At 42.5% G+C, this 26,269-nt stretch overlaps 1 protein-coding gene across 1 annotated transcript; it reads right to left on the bottom strand.

Annotated features, from left to right (window-relative positions):
- Positions 1 to 19,972: 19,972 nt before the first annotated feature.
- LOC125518602 (26S proteasome regulatory subunit RPN13) lies at positions 19,973 to 26,006 on the bottom strand. Its single transcript, XM_048683431.1, has 14 exons — positions 25,690 to 26,006; positions 24,639 to 24,688; positions 24,090 to 24,182; positions 23,902 to 23,961; positions 23,620 to 23,658; positions 23,444 to 23,518; positions 23,288 to 23,354; positions 23,151 to 23,220; positions 22,277 to 22,395; positions 22,164 to 22,187; positions 21,995 to 22,086; positions 21,846 to 21,923; positions 21,691 to 21,745; positions 19,973 to 20,359 (listed from the first exon to the last, which is right to left on the bottom strand). Exons 2-14 carry the CDS (start codon positions 24,660 to 24,662, stop codon positions 20,235 to 20,237), a joined length of 921 nt encoding a protein of 306 aa, XP_048539388.1. The 5' UTR covers positions 24,663 to 24,688; positions 25,690 to 26,006; the 3' UTR covers positions 19,973 to 20,234.
- Between the last annotated feature and the right edge of the window lie 263 nt (positions 26,007 to 26,269).

Raw genomic sequence — 26,269 nt, 5'->3', positions numbered from 1 at the left:
CAAATCTCGTGAGCGCTAAAGTTTCTGTTTTTTACAGCAAGATCGCAAAGACTTTCCTCAAGTCTTCCCAAAGGTTCTACTTGGCACAAACACTAATTAAAAGAATAAAACCACATCTAAACAGAGGCTAGATGAATTATTTATTGCTAAACAGGAACAAAAAGAAAGGAACAAAAATGAAGTTGGGTTGCCTCCCAACAAGCGCTATCGTTTAACGCCCCTAGCTAGGCATGATGATTTCAACGATGCTCACATAAAAGATAAGAATTGTAGCATAAAGAGAGCATCATGAAGAATATTACTAGCACATTTAATTCTAACCCACTTCCTATGCATAGGGATTTTGTGAGCAAACAACTTGTGGGAACCATAATCAACTAGCATAGGAGGGCAAAACAAGCATAACTTCGAAACTTTAAGCACATAGAGAGGAAACTTGATATTATTGAAATTCCTACAAGCATATGTTCCTCCCTCATAGTAATTTTCAGCAGCATCATGAATGAATTAAACAATATAACCAGCACCTAAAGCATTCTTTTCATGATCTACAAGCATAGAAATTTTACTACTCTCCACATAGGCAAAATTCTTCTCATTCGGAATAGTGGGAGTATCATAAGAAACTCGAATACTACAAACTAAACGATCATCATGCTACTAATAGGTCATGAAGAAAGCAATAGCAACAAACTAAACGATCATCATGCTGAGCTAACGGATGGGTCAAGTCAATCACATCATTCTCTAATGATGTGATCCCGTTAATCAAATGACAACTCATGTCTATGGTTAGGAAACATAACCATCATTGATTCAACAAGCTAGTCAAGTAGAGGCAAACTAGTGACACTCTGTTTGTCTATGTATTCACACATATACTAAGTTTCCGGTTAATACAATTCTAGCATGAATAATAAACATTTATCATGGTATAAGGAAATATAAATAACAACTTTATTATTGCCTCTAGGGCATATTTCCTTCAGTCTCCCACTTGCACTAGAGTCAATAATCTAGATTACATAGTAATGATTCTAACACCCATGAAGTCTTGGTGCTGATCATGTTTTCCTCGTGAGAGAGGCTTAGTCAATGGGTCTGCAACATTCGGATCTGTATGTATCTTGCAAATCTCTATGTCTCCCTCCTTTACTTGATCGCGGATGGAATTGAAGCGTCTCTTGATGTGCTTGGTTCTTTTGTGAAATCTGGATTCCTTTGCCAAGGCAATTGCACCAGTATTGTCACAAGAGATTTTTCATTGGACCCGATGCACTAGGTATGACACCTAGATCGGATATGAACTCCTTCATCCAGACTCCTTCATTTGCTGCTTCCGAAGCAGCTATGTACTCTGCTTCACACGTAGATCCCGCCACGACAGTTTGCTTAGAATTGCACCAACTGACGGCTCCACTGTTCAATAAAAATACGTATCCAGTTTATGACTTAGAGTCATCCGGATCAGTGTCAAAGCTTGCATTGACGTAACCATTTACGATGAGCTCTTTTTCACCTCCATAAATGAGAAACATATCCTTAGTCCTTTTCAGGTATTTCAGGATGTTCTTGACCGTTGTCCAGTGATCCACTCCTGGATTACTTGATACCTCCCTGCTAAACTAATGGCAAGGCACACATCAGGTCTGGTACACAGCATTGCATACATGATAGAGCCTATGGCTGAAGCATAGGGAACATCTTTTATTTTCTCTCTATCTTCTGAAGTGGTCGGGCATTGAGTTTGACTCAACTTCACACCTTGTAACACAGGTAAGAACCCTTTCTTTGCTTGAACTTCTTCAAAACTTTATCAAGGTATGTGCTTTGTGAAAGTCCAATTAAGCGTCTTGATCTATCTCTATAGATTTTGATGCCCAATATATAAGCAGCTTCACCGAGGTCTTTCATTCAAAAACTCTTATTCAAGTATCCTTTTATGCTATCCAAAAATTCTATATCATTTCCAATCAGGAATATGTCATCCACATATAATATTAGAAATGCTACAGAGCTCCCACTCACTTTCTTGTAAATACAGGCTTCTCCAAAAGTCTGTATAAAACCATATGCTTTGATCACACTATCAAAACGTTTATTCCAACTCCGAGATGCTTGCACCAGTCCATAGATGGATCGCTGTAGCTTGCACACTTTGTTAGCGCCCTTTGGATCGATAAAACCTTCAGATTGCATCATATACAACTCTTCTTCCAGAAATCCATTCAGGAATGCATTCTTTACATCCATTTGCCAAATTTCATAATCATAAAATGCGGCAATTGCTAACATGATTCGGACGGACTTAAGCATCGCTACGGGTGAGAAAGTCTCAATGTAGTCAACTCCTTGAACTTGTCGAAAACCTTTCGCAACAAGTCAAGCTTTGTAGACAGTAACATTACCGTCGGCGGCAGTCTTCTTCTTGAAGATCCATTTATTCTCGATGGCTTGCCGATCATCGGGCAAGTCAACCAAAGTCCACAGTTTGTTCTCATACATGGATCCCATCTCAGATTTCATGGCCTCAAGCCATTTTGCGGAATCTGGGCTCATCATTGCTTCCTCATAGTTCGTAGGTTCGTCATGGTCAAGTAACATGACTTCCAGAACAGAATTACCGTGCCACTCTGGTGCGGATCTTACTCTGGTTGACCTATGAGGTTCGGTAGTAACTTGATCTGAAAGTTACATGATCTTCATCATTAGATTCCTTGCTAATTGGTGTAGGAGTCACAGGAACAGATTTCTGTGATGAACTACTTTCCAATAAGGGAGCAGGTACAGTTACCTCATCAAGTTCTACTTTCCTCCCACTCACTTCTTTCGAGATAAACTCCTTCTCTAGAAAGGATCCATTCTTAGCAACGAATGTCTTGCCTTCCGATCTGTGATAGAAGGTGTACCAACAGTCCCTTTGGGTATCCTATGAAGACACATTTCTCCGATTTGGGTTCGAGCTTATCAGGTTGAAGTTTTTTCACATAAGCATCGCAGCCCCAAACTTTAAGAAACGACAACTTTGGTTTCTTGCCAAAGCACAGTTCATAAGGCGTCATCTCAACGGATTTAGATGGTGCCCTATTTAATGTGAATGCAGCCGTCTCTACAGCATAACCCCAAAACGATAGCGATAAATCAGTAAGAGACATCATATATCGCACCATATCTAGTAGATATACCCATATCTATTCAAATCATCTGTGAAGGTGAGAAAATAACGATACCCGCCGCGAGCCTCAACATTCATCGGACCACACACATCAGTATGTATGATTTCCAACAAATCTGTTGCTCGCTCCATACTTCTGGAGAACGGCGTTTTAGTCATATTGCCCATGAGGCATGGTTCGCAAGTACCAAGTGATTCATAATCAAGTGATTCCAAAAGTCCATCGGAATGGAGTTTCTTCATGTGCTTTACACCAATATGACCTAAACGGCAGTGCCACAAATAAGTTGCATTATCATTATCAACTATGCATCTTTTAGCTTCGATATTATGAATATGTGTATCACTACTATCGAGATTCATCAAAAATAGACCACTCTTCAAGGGTGCATGACCATAAAAGATATTACTCATATAAATAGAACAACCATTATTCTCATATTTAAATGAATAACCGTCTCGCATCAAACAAGATCCAAATATAATTTTCATGCTCAACGCTGGCACCAAATAACAATTATTCAGGTCTAAAATTAATCTCGAAGGTAGATGTAGAGGTAGCGTGCCGACCGCGATCACATCGACTTTGGAACCATTTCCCACGCGCATCGTCACCTCGTCCTTAGCCAATCTTCGCTTAATCTGTAGCCCCTGTTTCGAGTTGCAAGTATTAGCAACAGAACCAGTATCAAATACCCAGGTGCTACTGCGAGCATTAGTAAGGTACACATCAATAACATGTATATCCCATATACCTTTGTTCACCTTGCCATCCTTCTTATCCGCCAAATACTTGGGGCAGTTCCGCTTCCAGTGACCAGTCCCTTTGTAGTAGAAGCACTAAGTTTCAGGCTTAGGTCCTGACTTGGGTTTCTTCACTTGAGCAGCAACTGGCTTGCTGTTCTTATTGAAGTTCCCCTTCTTCCCTTTACCCTTTTTCTTGAAACTGGTGGTCTTGTTGACCATCAACACTTGATGCTCTTTCTTTATTTCTACCTCCACAGCCTTTAGCATTGCGAAGACCTCGGGAATCGTCTTATCCATCCCTTGCATATTATAGTTCATCACAAAGCTCTTGTAGCTTGGTGGTAGTGATTGAAGAACTCTGTCAATGACACTATCATCAGGAAGATTAACTCCTAGTTGAGTCAAGTGGTTGTGGTACCCAGACATTCTAAGTATATGTTCACTGACAGAACTATTCTCCTCCATCTTGCAGCTGTAGAACTCATTGGAGACTTCATATCTCTCAATTCGGGCATTTGCTTGAAATATTAACTTCAACTCCTGGAACATCTCATATGCTTCATGACGTTCAAAACGTCGTTGAAGTCCCAGTTCTAAGCCGTAAAGCATGGCACACTGAACTATCGAGTAGTCATCGGCTTTGCTCTGCCATACGTTCATATCATCTGGTGTTGCTCCTGCAGCGGGTTTGGCACCTAGCGGTGCTTCCAGGACGTAATTCTTCTGTGCAGCAATGAGGATAATCCTCAAGTTATAGACCCAGTCCATGTAATTGCTACCATCATCTTTCAACTTTGCTTTCTCAAGGAACGCATTAAAATTCAACGAAACAATAGCACGGGCCATCTATCTACAACAACAAAGACATGCAAAATACTATTAGGTACTAAGTTCATGATAAATTAAAGTTCAATTAATCATATTACTTAAGAACTCCCACTTAGACAGACATCCCTCTAATCATCTAAGTGATCACATGATCCATATCAACTAAACCATGTCCGATCATCACGTGAGATGGAGTAGTTTTCAATGGTGAACATCACTATGTTGATCATATCTACTATATGATTCACGCTCGACCTTTCGGTCTCAGTGTTCCGAGGCCATACTGCATATGCTAGGCTCGTCAAGTTTAACCTGAGTATTCTGTGTGTGCAAAACTGGCTTGCACCCGTTGTATGTGAACTAGAGCTTATCACACCCGATCATCACGTGGTGTCTCAGCACGACGAACTTTCGCAACGGTGCATACTCAAAGAGAACACTTATACCTTGAAATTTAGTGAGAGATCATCTTATAATGCTACCGTCAATCTAAGCAAAATAAGATGCACAAAAGATAAACATCACATGCAATCAATATAAGTGATATGATATGGCCATCATCATCTTGTGCCTTTGATCTCCATCTCCAAAGCACCATCATGATCACCATCGTCACCGGCTTGACACCTTGATCTCCATCGAAGCATCGTTGTCGTCACGCCAACTATTGCCTCCACGACTATCGCTACCGCTTAGTGATAAAGTAAAGCAATTACATGGCGATTGCATTTCATACAACAAAGCGACAACCATATGGCTCCTGCCAGTTGCCGATAACTGTGTTACAAAACATGATCATCTCATACAATAAAATTTAGCATCATGTCTTGACCATATCACATCACAACATGTCCTGCAAAAACAAGTTAGACATCCTCTACTGTGTTGTTGCAAGTTTTACGTGGCTGTTAGGGCTGAGCAAGAACCGTTCTTACCTACGCATCAAAAACCACAACGCGGTATAGTGATTGCTTTTTGATCTTCAGAAAGAACCCTGTTCATTGAATCCGATTCAACTAAAGCTGGAGAAACAGGCACCCACTAGCCACCTGTGTGCGAAGCACGTCGGTAGAAACAGTCTCGCATAAGCATACGCGTAATGTCGGTCTGGGCCGCTTCATCCAACAATGTCGCTGAATCAAGAATCAACTAGTGACGGCAAGCAATATGTATATACCCACGCCCACAACTCCTTTGTGTTCTACTCGTGCATATAACATCTACGCATAAACCTGGCTCGGATGCCACTGTTGGGGAACATAGTAATTTCAAAAAAATTCCTACGCACACACAAGATCATGGTGATGCATAGCAAGGGGAGAGTGTCGTCCACGTACCCTCGTAGACCGTGAGTGGAAGCGTTATGAGAACGCGGTTGATGTAGTCGTACGTCTTCACGATCCGACCGATCCAAGTACCAAACGTACGGCACCTCCGAGTTCAGCACACGTTCAGCTCGGTGACGTCCCACGAACTTTGATCCAGCAGAGCTTCGAGGGAGTGTTCTGTCAGCACGACGGCGTGATGACGGTGATGATGATGCTACCGACGCAGGGCTTCGCCTAAGCACCTGCACGATATGACCGAGGTGGATTATGGTGGAGGGGGGCACCGCACACGGCTAAAAGATCAACTGATCAACTTGTGTCTTGGGATGCCCCCTGCCCCCATATATAAAGGAGCAAGGGGGGAGGCCGGCCAGCCCTAGCATGGTGCACCAGGAGGAGGAGTCCTCCTCCTAGTGGGAGTAGGACTCCCCTTTCCTAGTCCCACTAGGAGGGGGAAGGAAGGAGTGGGAGAGGGGAAAGGCAAGGGCCCCCCTTCCTTGTCCTATTCGGACTCAAGGGGAGGGGGGCATGGCCCTGCCCTGGCCAGCCCCTCTCTCCACTAGGGCCCAACAAGGCCCATTAACCCCCGAGGGGTTCCGATAACCCCCCGGCACTCCGGTAAAATCCTGATTTCACCCGGAACTATTTCGATGTCCAAATACAGGCTTCTAATATATCAATCTTTATATCTCGACCATTTCGAGACTCCTTGTAATGTCCGTGATCATATCCAGGACTCCGAACTACCTTCGGTACATCAAAACACATAAACTCATATTACAGATCGTCACCGAACTTTAAGCGTGTGGACCCTACGGGTTCGAGAACTATGTAGACATGACCGAGACTCGTCTCTGGTCAATAACCAATAGCGGAACCTGGATGCTCATATTGGTTCCTACATATTCTACGAAGATCTTTATCGGTCAAACCGCATAACAACACACGTTGTTCCCTTTGTCATCGGTATGTTACTTGCCTGAGATTCGATCGTCGGTATCTCAATACCTAGTTCAATCTCATTACCGGCAAGTCTCTTTACTCGTTCCATAATGCTACATCTAGTAACTAATTCATTAGCTACATTGCTTGCAAGGCTTATTGTGATGTGCATTACCGAGAGGGCCCAGAGATATCTCTTCGGCAATCGGAGTGACAAATCCTAATCTCGATCTATGCCAACTCAACAAGTACCATCGGAGACACTTGTAGAGCACCTTTATAATCACCTAGTTACGTTGTGACGTTTGGTAGCACACAAAATGTTCCTACGGTACTCGGGAGTTGCATAATCTCATAGTCATAGGAACATGTATAAGTCATGAAGAAAGCAATAGCAACAAACTAAATGATCATCGTGCTAAGCTAACAGATGGGTCAAGTAAATCACATCATTCTCTAATGATGTGACCCCTTTAATAAAATGACAACTCATGTCTATGGTTAGGAAACATAACCATCATTGATTCAACGAGCTAGTCAAGTAGAGGCAAACTAGTGACACTCTGTTTGTCTATGTATTCACACATGTAATAAGTTTCCGGTTAATACAATTCTAGCATGAATAATAAACATTTATCATGGTATAAGTAAATATAAATAACAACTTTATTATTGCCTCTAGGGCATATTTCCTTCAACGAGGACTCAGCAATCTCACACCGCGAGATCAAGACTATTTAAGCTTATGGGTAGGGTAAGGTAATGAGGTGGAGCTACAGCAAGCACTAAGCAATATGGTGGCTAACATACGCAAATAAGAGCAAGAAGAGAAGCAACACAATGGTCGAGAAGCTGGAAGTGATCAAGAAGTGATCCTAAAACTACTTACGTGCAAGCATAACACAAGACCGTGTTCACTTCCCGGACTCTGCCGAAAAGAGACCATCACGGCTACACATGCGGTTGATTCATTTTAATTAAGTCAAGTGTCAAGTTCTCTACAACCAGATATTAATAAATTCCCATCTGCCACATAACCGCGGGCACGGCTCATGAAAGTTTATACCCTGTAGGGGTTTCCCAACTTAGCCCATCACAAGCTCTCATGATCAATGAAGGATATTCCTTCTCCCGAAAAGACCCGATCAGACTCGGAATCCCGGTTACAAGACCTTTCGACAATGGTAAAACAATACCAGAATGCCGCCCGATGTGCTGACAAATCCCGATAGGAGTCGCACGTATCTCGTTCTCCGGGCACACCGGATGGGCCAGACGTCGGGTTGGCATAGACCCTGGTTGCCCAGGGGGTGCCGGACATCGCCCAGGTTGGACCAACACTCAAAGGAGCACTGGCCCGGGGGGGTTAAAATAAACATGACCCTCGGGTCCGCGGAACCCAAGGGAAAAGGCTTTGGTTGTTATGCAAATGTAAAACCAAGGTTGGGCCTTGCTGGAGGAGTTTTATTCAAAGCAAACTGTCAAGGGGGTCCCATAACCCCAACCGCGTTAGGAACGCAAAATCAAGGAACATAACACCGGTATGACAGAAACTAAGGCAACAAGAGTGGAACAAAACACCAGGCATAAGGCCGAGCCTTCCACCCTTTACCAAGTATATAGATGCATTAATTAAATAAGAGATAATGTGATATCCCAACATATCCATGTTCCAACATGGAACAAACTTCAACTTCACCTGCAACTAGCAACGCTATAAGAGGGGCTGAGCAAAAGTGGTAACATAGCCAAACAACGGTTTGCTAGGAAGGTGGGTTAGAGGCTTGACATGGCAATATGGGAGGCATGATATAAAAAGTGGTAGGTAGCGCGACATAGTGGTAGAACGAACAACTAGCAAAGCAAAGATAGAAGTGGTATCGAGGGTATGGTCATCTTGCCTGAGATCCCGCAAGGAAGAAGAACGAGTCCAAGAAGAAGACAAACGGACGTAGTCGGACGAATCCTCACAACTCCGGAACGAAACTGAAGCTAACGAGATAAGCAAACCAGAAAGAAGCAGGCAACATGGTAAACCAACAAGCATAATCATGGCATGATGCACAACCAAGGATGATGCATGTCTGGTTTAATGAGGCATGGCATGGCAAAGTGCAACAAACAACACTACAAGTTAAGTGGAGCTCAATATGCAACGAGATGCATATTGACAAAACACCACATTCGATTATTTAGTTCTCTCCCGTTTTTGTACCCAACAATATTAAATGTTATTAAACATGGCAAGGGGTGAAGCATAATAAAACTACCTATCCATGCAAGTTTAAATGAGGCCGGAACAACAAGCAACAAGTTCGGAAAAATCCTCATATGCATATTATGAATTTGGTATTGTTCTGCCCTAAACCATATTTTAGAGTTGTTAAACATGCAAGATAATGCCACCATGTTAAACTATGCATTTTCTACCCCATTTACATATAAAGTTTATTAAAATTGGAGCTACGGTTATTTAGTTATGAAATAAATCGTTTTAACATGGCATTTGAGCAAATTAAATCAAACGGCAAGTTAAGCATTTTTAACATGGTTGAAAGTTGCAAATTATGAAAGTGCATGAAATTCTAAGCATTTTTCATATATGAAACATTTTAATACGATGCACGGTTGGTGAGTTATCAAATGCTTGATGTTTGAGGGCTTTTCTGCAAATCTGTTAATCCTGGGATATATAACAAATCATCCAGAACTGAAAAAAAACGTCCACAGGCTGAAACTGGACGGCCCATTTGCGCAAGGTGGGGTGCTGGATCTGTGCTTCTCACCAGAGGGCTTGGGGCGCTGCTGGGCAGCGTCCTGGCGCGCTGGAGGCGCGGTCAACGCGAGGCAGGGGAGCGGGGATCGAACGAACTGATCATCCTCTGGCTCGGGCTCAGTGCAAAAGGAAGCAGAGACTGCGGGATGGACATGGTGAAGCAGGAAGGTCCGGGATGATGGCGGCACGGCTGTAGAAGCCTGGGACGGTGGCGGCTTGGACCCGGCAGCAGAGCGATCCAGATCGTGACCCACTCTGGTGAACAACAAGGGCAGCGGCGCCATGGCGGTCGACGACCACACTTGCAGGGATGGGAGGCAGGGACTTTCAGAGAGAGAGAGAGAGAGAGAGAGAGAGAGAGAGAGAGAGAGCAGGGAAGGAGGAGAAGGAGGGCACGACCTGGTGGTGGAGCTAGAGATCCTGGCGGCGGGGCTGATGAAGAGCTCCGGCGCGAGGTCTCATGCTCGACTGCTGCGGGCACGGGGACAAGGAGGCGAGGTGGCAGGGTGGTGGCATTTGACTTGGCGGGTCGAGCAGAGAGGCCTGGCGTCGGAGAATCTTCAGGGCGGCGGCTTGGCCGGACCTCGAGGTGGACGGAGGGAGAGACTTCGAGGCAGCGATGACGTAGGGACGGCCATGGATGCTCCGGGGATGATGGCTGAGCAAGGACGAGGCGGCACTGGAAGCTCGCACGGGCGTCCATGGCGCGGGACGCGGGGCGGCGAAGGCGCACTATGCTTGCTAACTATACTTTTAAAGATGGAGTACCTAAAAAACTTGGAGATCCAGAAATACCAACTATACCTTGCTCCATCAAAAAAATATGTGAAAATTGTTTTGTGTGATTTAGGAGTTGGTGTTAGTGTTATGCCTTTCTCTTTATATAAAAGACTTGATTTGAATAAACTCACACCTACTAAAATATCATTGCGAATGACTGATAAATCAACTGCCATACCTATCGGTATCTGTGAGGATGTGCCCGTTGTTGTTGCTAATGTTACTATTTTGACTGACTTTGTTATACTTGAGATGCCCGAGGACGACAACATGTTGATTATCCTTGGTAGACCCTTCTTGAATACTACAGGGGTTGTTATTGATTGCAATAAAAGAAAGGTCACTTTTCACATCAATGGTAATGAGCATATGGTGCACTTTCCGAAGAAACAATTCCAAGTGAATGGTATTAATGTTATTGAAAAATCTCTGACAATCACTATTGGAAGTTTTCAAATACCTCTACCTACTGCCAAAAATAAATATGAAATGCTTATTGTTGGGGACATTCATATCCCCATTGAGGCAACTTAGTGATTTACGAAAATTCTTCGGCTTCATGCTAATCGAAAGTGGTTGTTAATAAGACTTGATCAACCTTATTAATGGATCATTTTTCAGCGGTATGAAGTTGATGAATTTAGTAAGCACTACCTTCTGTCCCTACTTTTTATTATTATTAGTTAAATAAAATAAAATGCCCATGTTTTGTCTGTTTTCTCAATTTCCCTGCAATAAAAAATGACCCAAAAAATAAAAGTTCTCAGAATGCTCTGAAAATTTAATACGATTTTTTTCTGAATATTTCTGAATTTCTGGTGCAAATAATATCAGAGGGATGTGCACAGGTGGGCACAACCCACCTGGGCACGCCAGGACCCTAGGCGCGCCCTGGTGGGTTGTGGTCCCCACATCGGCCCCCTCACTTATCTCTTTACACCACATCATCACCTACCTCCAGAAAAAAAATTCCCCATAGCTCTCTCTCCCATGTTCTTGCTCTCAAGCCCGCGGATTTCGATCTCTTTGCTCGAAGCTCCCGTTCCGAAACTGTTTCGGGGGATTGTTGCTTGGTATGTGACTCCACCGTTTGTCCAATTAGTTTTTGTTTTAGTGGTTTATATTTTGAATAATTAGCTACTCTTGGTGATGTTGTAGATGAGCTTGCATGTTGAATTCTTAGAGTTCTAAGTAGTTTGGATGCTTGCTATGGCCTCTATGTATCCCTATGAGTAGTTGCTATCAATCTTATGAAGTTTTGTTGATAAATTTTTGTCACTCAAAAATTTTCAGAAACTTGTACGCGAACATGTTGAACCTATTTGGAAGGAGTTCTTCGAGGAGGAGATCCTCGTGGGCATCTTCTAGTGACAACTCCGCTCGTCCGTCTTATGTCGAACCAAGTGAAAGTTCCATTCAAGATTGTAGCCACAAAAACATGCTTATGGCCTTGCGATGATTATATGATGTGTGTGGGCATTAAGGAGGAATTTGAGCAATATGTTCACAATGCCAGTCTCGGTCCCTACATTTCAGATAAGTGCGAGCAACGCCACATTCTTACCGAATCATTTGTCAAAGGATTTAAATTCCATCCCCGTGAGTCTAGGGTGTCATTTAAGCTTTATGAAGATTCATTTACCATCTCACTAGAGAGTTTTGCTCACCACTGCAAACTCCCATTCTGGGGTTCGCTTGACGAACCGCCAAGGGCTGAGTACCAATCATTCTTGACTAGTCTTTGTTACGGTGAGACGAGGGGAGTGACGCAAGGTAGAATAAAGAGCATTCATTTTCCCACAATTCAGTACTTTGCATTATTTAACGAGAAATGTATAGTAGGCAAGCAAGACTGTAGCGCGCTCTGTGATCCAGACTTCACCCTCATACGCACCGCTCTCACCGGTGAAAGAAGTTATAACCTTGGAGTGATTGTTGCGCGTAGACTGCAGCATAACGCTAAGAGTGGCTATTTCTATGGTGGAATATATGCCACGCGTTTAGCACGAGGGCTGGGTGTTTCACCTTTTTCCTTTGACCCTATCCTACCCATGCAATATTTAGACTTTGATGCTTTAAAGAGTCATAAGATCCTCAAAGGAAAAATTCATAACTTCACTTACAATCTGTTATCTAACCAAACATCGGTTGTGCACACATATTTGCCTGCGCCTGCTCTTTTTGACTATCACAGCAAAGGAAGATATTTTGTTCTTGAGAGCGAGGCCCGAGCTCACAATGCGGCAATGGAGGCAGCACGGCAGGCCGAGGCGTCCACACCGAGAACCTCCGTGAGCTACCACGCCGACTACTGATCGATTACCAAGTTAGGCCAAAAGCCTAAGCTTGGGGGAGTACGTGTTTCTCACCGACATTACATTCATGTTCACTTATTCCATTTGTCGGTGTTCACACTTTTCATTGTATCATCCATGCTTAATTTATTTTCTTGCTTTCTTCTTGTGTGTTTGAAAAACCCTTAGAAAAACCAAAAAAATTAGTTGTAGTTAGTTTACTTTCTATGCATGCTTAGCTATAGCACTAAAAAGAAAACCCAAAAAAAATTCCTTGTTCTTCTTTTGCTTGTTGGGAACTTTCCCGTGTAAATAGTTTTTCTCGTTTTCTACTTTTCCCTTTTATTTGCTTATTCAAGAAAACCAAAAACTCCAAAAATATTTCACTGTGTTTCTCTGAGTTTCTTTTCTTTTTATTCGGGTCTTACCGAGGAGAAGACCACGATGAAAATGTTGAGTGGATCTCATATGAATAATTGTTGATCTAATAAAGAGCCCATTTTACATTGTCTTCTCCTGTTGAATAAAATGTTTTGCAGATTCCAGCTTAGTCCACGGCACTCTTGCACTATTATTATTTTCATATCATTCGGTCGTGCAAGTGAAAGGCAATAATGATGATATTCGATGAACTGGTCATGCCAGAGAGAAACTGGTATGAACTCGACTTGTTCTGTTTGTGTAAATATGTTTAACCTAGTATCCATAATGAAAGGATCGATATGGTTGACTAGAGGGGGTGAATAGGCAACTAACAATTTTTAACTTTTCTTTACCAAATTAAACTTTGCATCAAAGTAGGTTGTCTAGACATGCAACTAGGTGAGCAACCTATATGATGCAACAACACCAAGCACATAAGCAAGCAAGGGAAATAACACAAGTAAGCTTGCACAAGTAAAGGTACGAGATAACCAAGAGTGGAGCCAGTGGAGACGAGGATGTGTTACCGAAGTTCCTTCCTTTTGAGGGAAAGTACGTCTCCGTTGGAGCGGTGTGGAGGCACAATGCTCCCCAAGAAGCCACTAGGGCCACCGTATTCTCCTCACGCCCTCACACAATGCGAGGTGCCGTGATTCCACTATTGGTGCCCTTGGAGGCGGCGACCGGATCTTTACAAACAAGGTTGGGGCAATCTCCACAACTTAATCGGAGGCTCCCAACAACACCACAAAGCTTCACCACAATGGAATATGGATTCGTGGTGACCTCAACCATCTAGGGTGCTCAAACACCCAAGAGTAACACGATCCGCTAGGGATTAGTGGGGGGAATCAAATTTCTCTTGGTGGAAGTGTAGATCGGGGCCTTCTCAACTAATCCCGAGCAAATCAACAAGTTTGATTGGCTAGAGAGAGAGATCGGTCGAAAATGGAGCTTGGAGTATTAATGGAGCTTTTGGGGGAAGATGTGAGTCAACGAAGAAGAAGAGGACCCCCTTTTATACAAGGGGAAACCATCCAACCGTTACCCCCAAAACAGCCCCGCAGAGGGCGGTACTACGGCAGGGGGCAGCGGTACTACCGCTGGACCCAGCGGTACTACTGCTGGACCCAGCGGTACTACCGCTCCCCCTCGCGGTACTACTGTGCAGTCTAGGAGGGCTTGAAGAAAGAGCAGGAACCATTCCCAGAGCGGTACTACCGCTTCTACTGCCGCTGATAAGTGCCGCACAACCCGACACGAGAGGCGACCCCCTCGAGTCGACGCGGTAGGAGCCCGGTACCGCAGCGGTACTGCAGCTGTGAACCCACAAGCAGTACTACCGCTGGGTACCGCGGTACTACCGCTTGGACCAAAGCATGCTCAAAACGCAAGAAAAGAGACCTCCATCGACGTGGGAAGGCTCAGAGGGTGCAAAAAGGAAGTGTGCGTGATGATTCCACCCAGGCCTTACCAAAGCGGACCCCCTCTTGATAGTACGGTGACTCCTACGAGACAAGACCAAAAACTAGAAACGAAAGAGCTACACCGTCTTGAATAAAAAACTCCAAGGGGAAAGAATCGTCTCGTGCCAAAGGATGAATCCCTGAAAAGCTCAAAGCACATGATTAGTCTGCAAAAGCATTGTCATCAATCACCAAAACACCTTAGGGATAAATATGCCCTTACACATAATTCATCCCATTATGATTAAATATGCTTGCAATGACAATTAGATATTATAGTTTCTCATGCCATGCATAAGTAGCTAGGAGTGGATAATGATTTATCTTGGATATCAACATTGCGTTAAAATGATTGTGATGTAGTATGATGATATGGTATTCTCCTCTGAATGTTCGAGTGGCTTGACTTGGCACATGTTCATGCATGTAGTTGAATCAAAACCAACATAGCCACTATGATATTTATGTTCATGGTGTTCATATCCTACTCATGCTAGTGTCCAATGTTACTTACGCATAATGCATGTTCATGATCGTTGTTGCTCTCTAGCTGGCCGCTTCTCAATCTAATTGCTAGCCTTCGCCTGTACTAAGTGGGAATTCTGCTTGTACATCAAAAACCTTGAACCCAAAAGTTATTCCAGATGAGTCCACCATACCTACCTATATGCGGTATTACCCTGTCGTCCTAAGTAAATTTGCATGTGCCACCTCTAAAAACTTCTAAAAAAATCCTTTTGTGTGCTTGGATCGTTCATGGAACGATAGGAGGTGGTCGGTATCTTCCATGCTAAGCGGGTTATTCTCAGGTCAAGTGTTTATTCACTCGCCATCACACGAGAAAAGGGCGGTAATAGGGATTTCCAGTCCCGAACTAAAAAATGCAAATAATTAAACAAAACTCCCCCGGGACTGTTGTTGGTTTGGACGGCACCCGTTGTTTCGGACAAGCCGTGGAGTGTGATTGTTGGTGAAGGGGGAGTAAACATTTACTTTTATCGCTTGGGAACCGCCACTAGCGTGCTTAGCATGGAAGATATTGATAACTGATAGTCGTGAAGTAAATGAGAAAAGGTGCATGTCTCAAAATATCATTTATCTCTGTTTTAAAAATTGAGCTCTGGCACCTCTGCAAATCATTGCTTCCCTCTGCGAAGGGACTATCTATTTACTTTTATGTTGTGTCATCACCTTCTAAAACAAGCGCCAGAACCTGAGAGCACTGCTGTCATGACTTATGCATTGTGTGTAGCTAATGTTGGGTGCATCATGACTAGATCTTTTCTACCATGAATTACAATGTTTAGTCGCGGCTTGGACTTTGGAGATGCTCTGCATTTATGTTTTCCGGTCTCAGAAAGGGCTAGCGAGATACCACTATTCTCATATTATATCATGGTTGTTTTGACAACATATTGCTGTTTGAGATATCTTATTATTGCTCGCTAGCTGATTATGTCATTGATATGAGTTAATATAATCTTTAAGAGTTATTGTCGGCATGGTTAGTTATAATGTTGGCTGAAAACTTGGGTGTTGTTTAAGCTTATTTATGCAAACAAGAGCAAAAGAGTTCGTAAAAGTTTTTCTTTTTCACTTTCAGTTTATCAACTGAATTGCTTGATGACAAACAAAGTTTAAGCTTGGGGGAGTTGATAGGTCTCCAACGTATCTACTTTTCCTAACGCTTTTCCTCTTGTTTTGGACTCTAATTTGCATGATTTGAATGAAACTAACCCCGGACTGGTGTTGTTTTCAACAGAACTACCATGGTATTGTTTTTGTGTAGAAATAAAAGTTCTCGAAATGGAAAGAAACTTTGCGAGGAATTTTTATACAATAAACAAGAATCTCTGGAGCCAAGACCCACCGGAGGGGGGCACCTGGGTGAGCACAACCCACCAGGGCACCCCCCCCTCCTGGCGCGCCCAGGTGGGTTGTCCCCACCTGGTGGCCCCGCAAACCCTAATTCCAACTCCATAAATACCTATTTTTCCAGGAAAAAATTAGGGAGAAAGAATTATCACGATCCACGAGACGGAACTGTCGTCACCTCATGTTCTTCATCGGGAGGCCAGATCTGGAGTCCGTTTGGGGCTCCGGAGAGGGGAATCTTCGTTCTTCGTCATCACCAATCCTTCTCCATCGCCAATTCCATGATGCTCCCCACCGGGAGTGAGTAATTCCTTCGTAGTCTCGCTGGTCGGTGAGGAGTTGGATGAGATTCATCATGTAATCGAGTTAGTTTTGTTAGGGCTTGATCCCTAGTATCCACTATGTTCGAAGATTGATGTTGCTATGACTTTGTCATGCTTAATGCTTGTCACTTTAGGCCCGGGTGCCATGATTTCAGATCTGAACCGTTTATGTTATCACCATTATATCCATGTTATAGATCCGATCTTGCAAGTTATAGTCACCTACTATGTGTTATGATCCGGCAACCCCGAAGTGACAATAGTCGGGACCACTCACGGTGATGACCGTAATTTGAGGAGTTCATGTATTCACTATGTGTTAATGCTTTGTTCCGGTTCTCTATTAAAAGGAGGCCTTAATATCCCTTAGTTTCCAATAGGACCCCGCTGCCATGGGAGGGTAGGACAAAAGATGTCATACAAGTTCTTTCCATAAGTACGTATGACTATTTACGGAATACATGCCTACATTATATTGATGAACTGGAGCTAGTGCCGTATCACCCTAGGTTATAACTGTCTCATGATGAATATCATCCAACAAGTCACCGATCCAATGCCTACGAATTTATCTTATATTGTTCTTGCTAAGTTACTACTGCTATCGTTACTGTTGCACTTGTTACAAAACTACTGCTATCACTGTTACCGTTATTGTTACTGTCGTCATTATTATCAAACTATGATATTACTTTGCTACTGATCACGTTGCTGCAGACAATTAATCTCCAGGTGTGGTTAAATTGACAACTCAGCTGCTAATACCTTCAAATATTCTTTGGCTCCCCTTGTGTCGAATCTATAAATTTGGGTTGAATACTCTACCCTCGAAAAATGTTGTGATCCCCTATACTTGTGGGTTATCAACAGGTTGTGTGCAAACACAAAGTCACCATAATGCAACCTTAATATTTTCCCTACAAGTAGGACCCATGTGCCACTGGATCATACTCATACGTTCTTTCTAGCCCATTTACAACAATTTAGATCAAACAATGAGTATAATTTATTATTACAAACCATTAATACAAATACAATACATAACACAAATGCAACAAATAATCTAACCACATGAATCGTTCAAGTAAATATAAATGAATTTTGAAGCAATTTAAACGCACCATCTCCTATCTAGTGTCCAATTATGCTCAATGAGATTCTCCTTCAAGTGATGGGAGGCTAGGTCTTTAATCTTTCAAATGCCTCAAGAAATAGTTGAATGCGGTTTGAGTTCCTGCGAGGGCTGGCGAGGTTGCCAATATCTTCATAGTCCATTAGGTATGTCATATCCCTCTCATCCTCAATGATTATGTTGTGTAGGATCACACAACATGATGTTTTCCAAGACATTTTTGTTTCAAAAATGATCAGCCCAGTGGACAATTTCAAATCTTGCTTGCAACACTTCAAATGCCCTCTCATTGTCTTTCCTTTGTGCTTCTCGCGCCTTAGCGAAAAGCTTGTGTTTTCTGCTCCCGGGCTTAGAAATTATTTTCACAAATGTTGACCATGATGGATAGATGCCATCGGCTAGAAGGTAGCCTTGATCGTAATGATGGGTTGGCTAATGATACGAACAAAACGAGTACTGACTTCGCTTTGATAGTAGAGATGTGCATATACACTAGGACGTGTTTGGTTGCCCGCATTAGGCCCAACCAGGCCGAGTTGGGCCAAAAAAGTGTGTTTGGTTGCATACAGGGTAGGCTGGCTCAGCATGAACCTTAAAGCAGCCCAGAGCCTGGCTCACTGGAAACCCTCAAATCGGCAGTTTCCAACGAGCCAAGCTCAGTGCAGCGCAAGCTCGCACGCGCGGGAGCAACCCGAAAACGAGCGGGGATGGCGGGAGATGGAAATTGGGTGCGTCGGCATAACGCCAAATCTAGCATCACCCCCAATTACTCGGTCACAACTACCTCTAGGACAACCACTTCCTCTAGCCTCACCACTAGCGGCGGTGGCGACTCGGATCTGCGCAAGCCACCGGCGGCGGCGGACGCGGCAGCAGCACTATCAGGTAGCAGGAGCTGGTGCTCCCCTTCGTTATGCTCCAATGCTTATGAGAGACCTGTCATCAGTTATGCTCCAATGCTTATGAGAGACCTATCATCAGTTATGCTCCAATGCTTATGCAGGAGCAGAGCCTCCATGATGTTTCGAATGAAAAGAGCACCAACTGCAACAACACGGAGGCCATGTGAATGCTTATGCAGCAACAGAAGAGCAAGAGGAAGAGAAAGAACTACCAACAACAGCAGAAGAGGAAGATGGACTTGCATCTAGTTAGCATCAACGATGAACTTCCTTATTCAACCATATGGCTCTTAATAATGTGTACTGTCATTTGATAGCAGTTAGAATGAATCGTAATTTGTTTCGTAGGTAGGAGTAAAACTGTCAGATCGTGTGTGGTAAAGTCACCACTATTAACCAAACAGCAAGTCATATGTGCGCCCAATGCGATGCGGCCAACCAAACGGCGGATTAAAATTAGTTTCCTCATGCAACTAACCTATATGCAGGCAACCAAATTATGCGCAGATAATGGTTTATAGGTTGTTTTTGCTCAGCCAGGGCAATCTCAGAATTATTACATGTAATGCAACCAAAACCAAAATCGATGAGGGCAGCCAAACACGTCCTGGGCTTTTGTTGATTGAAACGAGCACACACATTTCTGGTTGAAGCACATGTGCGCATTGATCCCTAGACGCCGTCCTCCCGCTGCAAGCTTCTCACGCATCATTAGCGACGGTGCATGGGGCCACATCATATCCACAATCGCTTCAAAATCAAACACTAGACTTTGTGTTTGTAAAATAAATTCAAATGTTTTACAGAGCCATTTTCATTCAAGTTCATATGCGTATATTGACTTGACGTGCAGGATCAACAAGCCACTTAAAAGACCATGAGCCAAAAGAAACTACAATTCAGGCCAAAAGGGACATCTAGCAGACCACACTACTGTATTATCTGATATTCGTTCGACGGAGACATACGGCGCAAGGCACAGATCAGAATATAAATTATACGATATGGAAGCATTTTCATCAGAATACTCAAGTCACGACATGGAATCAACTGGGACATATGGAAGCGACTGATAGTATCTAAAAAATCACAGCCAAAATAGCATCTAGATTTTGAGGGGGTGACAAAATAAAACGTCCTCTGCTTTGTGTGCCATCAGATTTGCAAACATGATAAGTTCCACCGCGCATGACGGCATGAGCAACTCAGATCAAGGCCACACACCCCTAGGTGCGCTGCGCAATCAAGTCTCATCCATGGGATCATTTCCACCATCTTTCTTGGCCTTTGAATCATTGTCTCCATCTGTACAAGCTTTTGCCACGGAGTCTTCCAATGCCTCCAGGAATGAGGCAACTGTGAACTTGTCTGTCAGAAACACAACAACAAAAGAATTAATTTTCAAAGAAGCAACTTTGGTTGATATCCTAAGCAGTACTCCCTCTGTAAACTTCTATAAGACTACTTCAGTGACCTGAAACGTCTTATAAACGTTTACAGAGGGAGTACCAATAATGATCCCCCAACAGTAACTAGATTAAGCGTCTCAGACATGGGATATCTAACAAAAATTTCAAAACTTGCACAGAACCACTTGAAAGGTTCAGATACTAGCATCATGGATGGTTCATGGTTGGCATCTGCCAGTGAAATAAAACTCATATTTTTTGCAATGGTCATTTCCACAGTAAAGCTAAAGTAAACCATAGATAGCAACTCCTAGATGACAGACGTCCACACAGAATAATATAAAACTGTTCTAATGCTTTTTCAGAAATCCACAGGAATAAAGCTACTGAGATGTACCCAAAAGAGTAACTATGCTACACAGGTTTGTAATTAACTCATCATGCACTTTACTTTGCTAAATGTTAGAGCCATGTGAAGAAGTCTTCAACCAAAGCACTACATATATGGGCTACTTTTAACAGTTGGATCATATGGTAAAAGGAAAGATGGCCTAAAAGCGTGGAGACAAAGCTTTGGTTGCCTTCCACACTCTACCATACTTTTGTGCCACAAGTGGCAAGTCATAGTTTTGAGGTCGCCAAATTAGTAGTCACAGTTGTGGCAAAAGTTGGCTAGATACGAGTCTTATGACAAATGGGGTAAGATGCTAAGAAAGTGTGCACGCTATAACTGTGGCTACGACTGAACGCTTACTCCCTCTGTGAAGAAATATAAGAGCGATTAGATCACTATTTTAGTGATCTAAACGCTCTTATATTTGTTTGCAGAGGGAGTACCAAATTTTGTGTGCCTAACAGTTGGCAAAGTGTGGGTGCAAAGCAAACATGCCCTTAAAAAACACAGGCCAATCACAACCGAAACCCTATCACCTCTCTAGTACACTTCAACCATCATATACTTGTCATCCAACAAGTGGGAGCACAGGAGAGTAGAAAAAAAATGAAACAAAATAAAGTCTTTCTAACTAAAAGTATGTACCATAGTCATCTCGTGCCCAATCTTTTATATGATTTTTATGGGGACGCCATGGTAAAAACAGATATAAGAACTTCCTCACCATCAATATATTTTCCCCGCTCCCCACTGTAACTTATATAGGATGAGCAAGAGAAAATGGTGGTACAAGCATTTGCAAAGCTCATAATACATGCACGTGTAACTTTGTCAAAACCATTTAGGGCATATAAATTAAAAGTTAAGTTGTAGGCTAAAGGAACATAAAAGGTTACATTTACTAGGGTCCACTCCAAACTGAGCAAGATCTATTTGGCCAGTCTGCAGCACCTGCAAAACAAGCAAACATCATTATTAGAGTGACTCTTGAAACACCATCAGACACATAGATGTGCAGCAGAAAGACGAAAGCGGGGTAACTGTAACTAACATGAGTAAAGGCATCCAGTTGCTGTCGCAAAGGAGGACTTTGCAGCAGCTCAAGAATATCACCAGCAGTCCAAGAACCCTGGAATCGAGCAGTTACCAGAATGAGCAAAGGGTTCAGTTGAACTGAAAGCAAGGACAACCAATACAAACCTCTGGAAGATGTGATGCCAACTGTTCAATGGGCAAAGTTTCAATTAGGGGCAATATCAATTCAGGCTTCAAGATGTCTCCTAGTCTCAATCCTGTCACCAGCAAGCCAACATAATGAAACAGAAAGCAGGCCATAGACAAAAGCACATTGATTCAGAATGCCACTTACCAGCATCAGGATCTGCCATAGCATCTGAAATTGCCAGGAGAATGGACGAAAGCGTTTCAGAAGCAAGTCGAACAAGTGAACATACAGAAAAGAACATGATTTTTTGCTCATACCAGATGGTTGTATAGAACTCAATATTCTCTGAAGGTCAGACAGTCGTACAGGTCCAGCGGCAGAAGTCACTTCACCAGCCATATCAGCGGTCATGCTCTGATCAACTAAATTCCCAGCTCTGAAATATACACGGAAGAAAGAAGGAAACAGCAAGGGCATAGTGTTAGCAATTTGGCAACAGCACCCAAAAGTCGGTACTTATGCTTAGTAAAGCATGCAACTATAAAGCATATAGGTGTGCAAATCAGATGTATTAACAACCTAGCATGGAAATGAACAATTGAGATTACGAAACTTCGTATATGCCACACAAGAAACAATAAGGCAATATTTTGATAGATATAATTACAAAAACATCACAGTATTAATGAGAAAAACGAAATATGGATTAAAAAAACCAGCATGGCAAAGGCGGCAATATCTTGTATGTGAGATTGCAACAAATATACTTATTTTAGTTTGCCCATACATCCATCTGGTTATATGATTTCCATCTGAAAATCAAGATTAATACTCCATTTGGCATTGCGGTGGATTATTATAATCTCATTTGGTTGAAACGCTTTTAGGCTAGTTTTTTTTCCTTAATCAAGTTGGAGACAAATAATAGTACTGTGTTGGAGAATCTATTAAATGAAATGAAATGCAAGGAGACAATAACTGAATAACAGAATTTATCTAATCTAAGTTCAATCTGACTTACTGAATATAGTAGTAGATTTTCAAAACTTTTTCAGAGCAAAGACAACAACCACGAAACGAGCCTAAATACGCAACCTTCTAAAAGTTGACTTGGCTACCCATTGCATTGCAAAGGCTGAAGAAAATACATGTGCTCAGACAGCATCAGATCTAGCATTTCATTTCACATACCTGGAAGAGATGTCATCATCAGCTGTATCTTCATGTGACATTTCTGCTTCAATAGAAATTGCATCGCCATCTGCACAACAGTACACCTTAAGACACTATCACAGTTGAGAGTTAGGAACCAAACGATCAAAGCATACCCAAGGGCCGATTTATGTAGGCATTAACTTGGCGGCATATTTGCGAGTCCCCATCAGCATTTGTCTCCTGCATAATGAAGAGCACAATGGAAGTCAGCTGTTAGAGAGTGGAAAGGGTAATGGTTTTCACAACGGAGTTCTTTACATCTAACTGACCTGCATCCATAGGAAGAATTTCCTGTTATCATGCCTGAACTTCAAGATGTACACCCTTCCAGAAGATTCTGTTACCTAATGACATGAGCCAGTGTTGATCACTGAAGTTCCATTGTTCGCTAAAGTAATCTTGGAGAGCCTATCAAACTTGAATAATACATATTTCATATAAATACCTTCTCAAAGACAGCCTCATCAGGGAAGACAATTTGATCCTGGGAGAAATAGAATCAAGGATAGACAGAAGACAAAGCTACGGTATCTTCAGAAATATAATAGAATATGAAGCGGAACAAAATAGAGACATTTCCAAGTTTAAACATGAGTCCATCAAGGACCTTGGGACTACAAACATATAAACACATAAATTCTACAAATTAAACTTTCAATCGGTTATATATCAAACGACTAAGTTTAGTATTGAATTAAAATTAGTAAGAGATGTCTAAAGAGGATACATCTTCAACTATGTTTTGTCCACGGTCAAGCCACTGAAAATGAATCAAGCCTTCTTCACCCTACAAAAGAAGTGGATATATAATTACACTTGAATAACCAATAAATATAAGAATATGTATATGCCTTGGAAACTGTGCTGACAATATATAATTGTACTAGAGACACAGAGAAATGAGAGCATGCATACCCTTCCAATACGAACAAGTCCCTTGCGTGTGTCTGGGATCACCCGTGTCCCCTCAAGAGACATCTTACCAGCACGGAACTCACACATTATATCCTGATAAATGCATCAAAGGTACATCAATGAATAATAGAAACACGTCTTATTGTACAAATATAAAGAGAAACATAACACATTTTTCTCGAGAAAAATGAGAGCATTCAGATTCTGACTAATGACAGACAAGTGATGTAAAAATGCCATCAACACGTGTATCCGCAAACGTTACACATATATATTTAATTTAGATCATACTTTACAAATCTAAGTGTCACGAAAATAGTTTTTGATACGTATATTTGATACATAAGTAGAGTGAATTGTTAAGTGTGCAATGTGAGAGAATGGCAATTAAGAGTTTGGTAGATTTGAGTTCATCTCCCAAAGGCGATATTGCGTGGTGCTTGTTCTCGGATAGGATAGACTAGTTATCCTACCAATTCGTGAAGAACAATACCCCAATCTGTATCAGCAGTATTTGCAGAAACAACAAAAAGTGACGCTTAGCTTTACCTGGAGTGGTTCACTGCTCTCCATCGATGGCAGTATCCAACGAACAGGTCCTAAATTAGGAGAGAGAGAAAAAAAGGTAAGTACAGGATAACAACAAGTCTTGCATTTCAAATTAAATCAAGCGAGTGCAAACTGAGAAGTAACATAAGCATTTGCTTGGCTTTCACTTTTAAGAAGACTTGAGCCTTGCCTTCCAATCGCAATGAAGATGAGGTACAGTAGACCAAAGTAACTGTTTTGGTACTTCATGCATATCAAAACGAAAAGGTTTTAGGTGCACTTGCTTACAGAAAACAAACTTTTGAAGAGGTTAGCAAAAAAAACAGGTATGACGCATGGACATGGCTATCCACATTCCATGGCATTTGCGCCTTAAATCCCTGATACTCTTAAGACAGAAACATGCTATATATCTTCTAAACATTGGTTGCAGAGTCATCAATCTATGGTTGTGACCAACTACTAGGAAAAAACATTGCTGCTTGTTTGTTCCTTGGTAGAAGTATGTATGCTATCATTCAACAATTGTCTCTCTCTTAAGAAAGTACACAAAAGAAAAAAGGAGCCCTTGTCATTATAAGCTGGTATGAGCATTTTTTGCCAGTTGAATGATATATCTCAAAATGCACTCCATAGCTATATCATTATCAACCATACGACCAATTCTTATCCTCGAGGTGTGTTCCCTGGCTCTTCGTAAGCATGTAAGCACACATTACAGCAACTAAGCCGGCTCCTCTCACAATTGGTTGTAGTCATTTTCTTGCCAAATCATTATCTAAACGAATAGAAACATATCGATGTTTCGTCTTTGAAGATAATAATGGCAAACTTGATAAAGCATGAAACGAATTTTCAAACATTTGCACAAGCAGATTCCCCATACGTACACAATGCTGCACATGCAGACAATAACAGATGTCCATCGATTTCCGCAACATAAAAAAGAGTGGTCTACTTCGTATGCAAACATAGAAATTCACACACATAAGAAAAAAATACATAGCAGGGAGCCGGGGGTGGGGGTGGGGGGGGCAGAGGTGAGCTTTACCTTCTCGCTATTGGCGGATGAGGTAGCGGAGGGGCAGTGGAGGTCGGCGAGGGAGGCGCTCCCGGCGGTTGAGGTGGCAGATGGGAGAGGCGGAATACGGTGTCGATGTGGGGACGGAGCAGGCGTGGAGGTTCGCGACGGTGACTAGGCGGCGTTCGACGACCGACGGGGCGGCAGCGAAAGCGGCGACGGAACTCGCGGGGCGGCGGGGCGGCGAGAGAAGGGGGTCCCCGGCGTAGGGGCGAGAGATTGGGACGACAGGTGGGAGTCGGGGCGAGGAAGCGGAGAGGGGGTGGGGAGTCCTATGATAACCCTAGCGAAGAACATCTAAAAACACCCGTAAAAAAAGAATACTAAAACCTTCAATCCAAAAAAGCCATCTCAAAACTGAGATTTCAAAAGGTCTTAGATATTTGGGGTGGTTTCTAATTGTTGCCCAAAACTTAAACCCAAAAATGTTGTTTTGAAAGAAAAAATACCCTGCTTTGTCACGTGAATATAGCACTTCATAATTAAAATATGACCGATTTTCAACATATACTTCAATTAGACTTCACTTTTGGTTTCATAATTCATACAT

The sequence above is a fragment of the Triticum urartu genome, chromosome 1 (genome assembly GCF_003073215.2).
Source record: "Triticum urartu cultivar G1812 chromosome 1, Tu2.1, whole genome shotgun sequence".
Lineage (NCBI taxonomy): Eukaryota > Viridiplantae > Streptophyta > Magnoliopsida > Poales > Poaceae > Triticum > Triticum urartu.
This window is presented reverse-complemented; position numbering and strand designations above follow the sequence as displayed.

What these genes read in the sequence shown, in the direction of transcription:
- LOC125518602 (XM_048683431.1), bottom strand. Translation starts at nt 24,662, where the DNA reads ATGGAGAGCAGTGAACCACTCCAG. An exon ending in AATTCTTCCTATGGATGCAG is followed by an intron (nt 23,355 to 23,443) that starts GTCAGTTAGATG and finishes TTCATTATGCAG; the next exon opens with GAGACAAATGCTGATGGGGA. An exon ending in TGGCATCACATCTTCCAGAG is followed by an intron (nt 21,924 to 21,994) that starts GTTTGTATTGGT and finishes GCTCGATTCCAG; the next exon opens with GGTTCTTGGACTGCTGGTGA.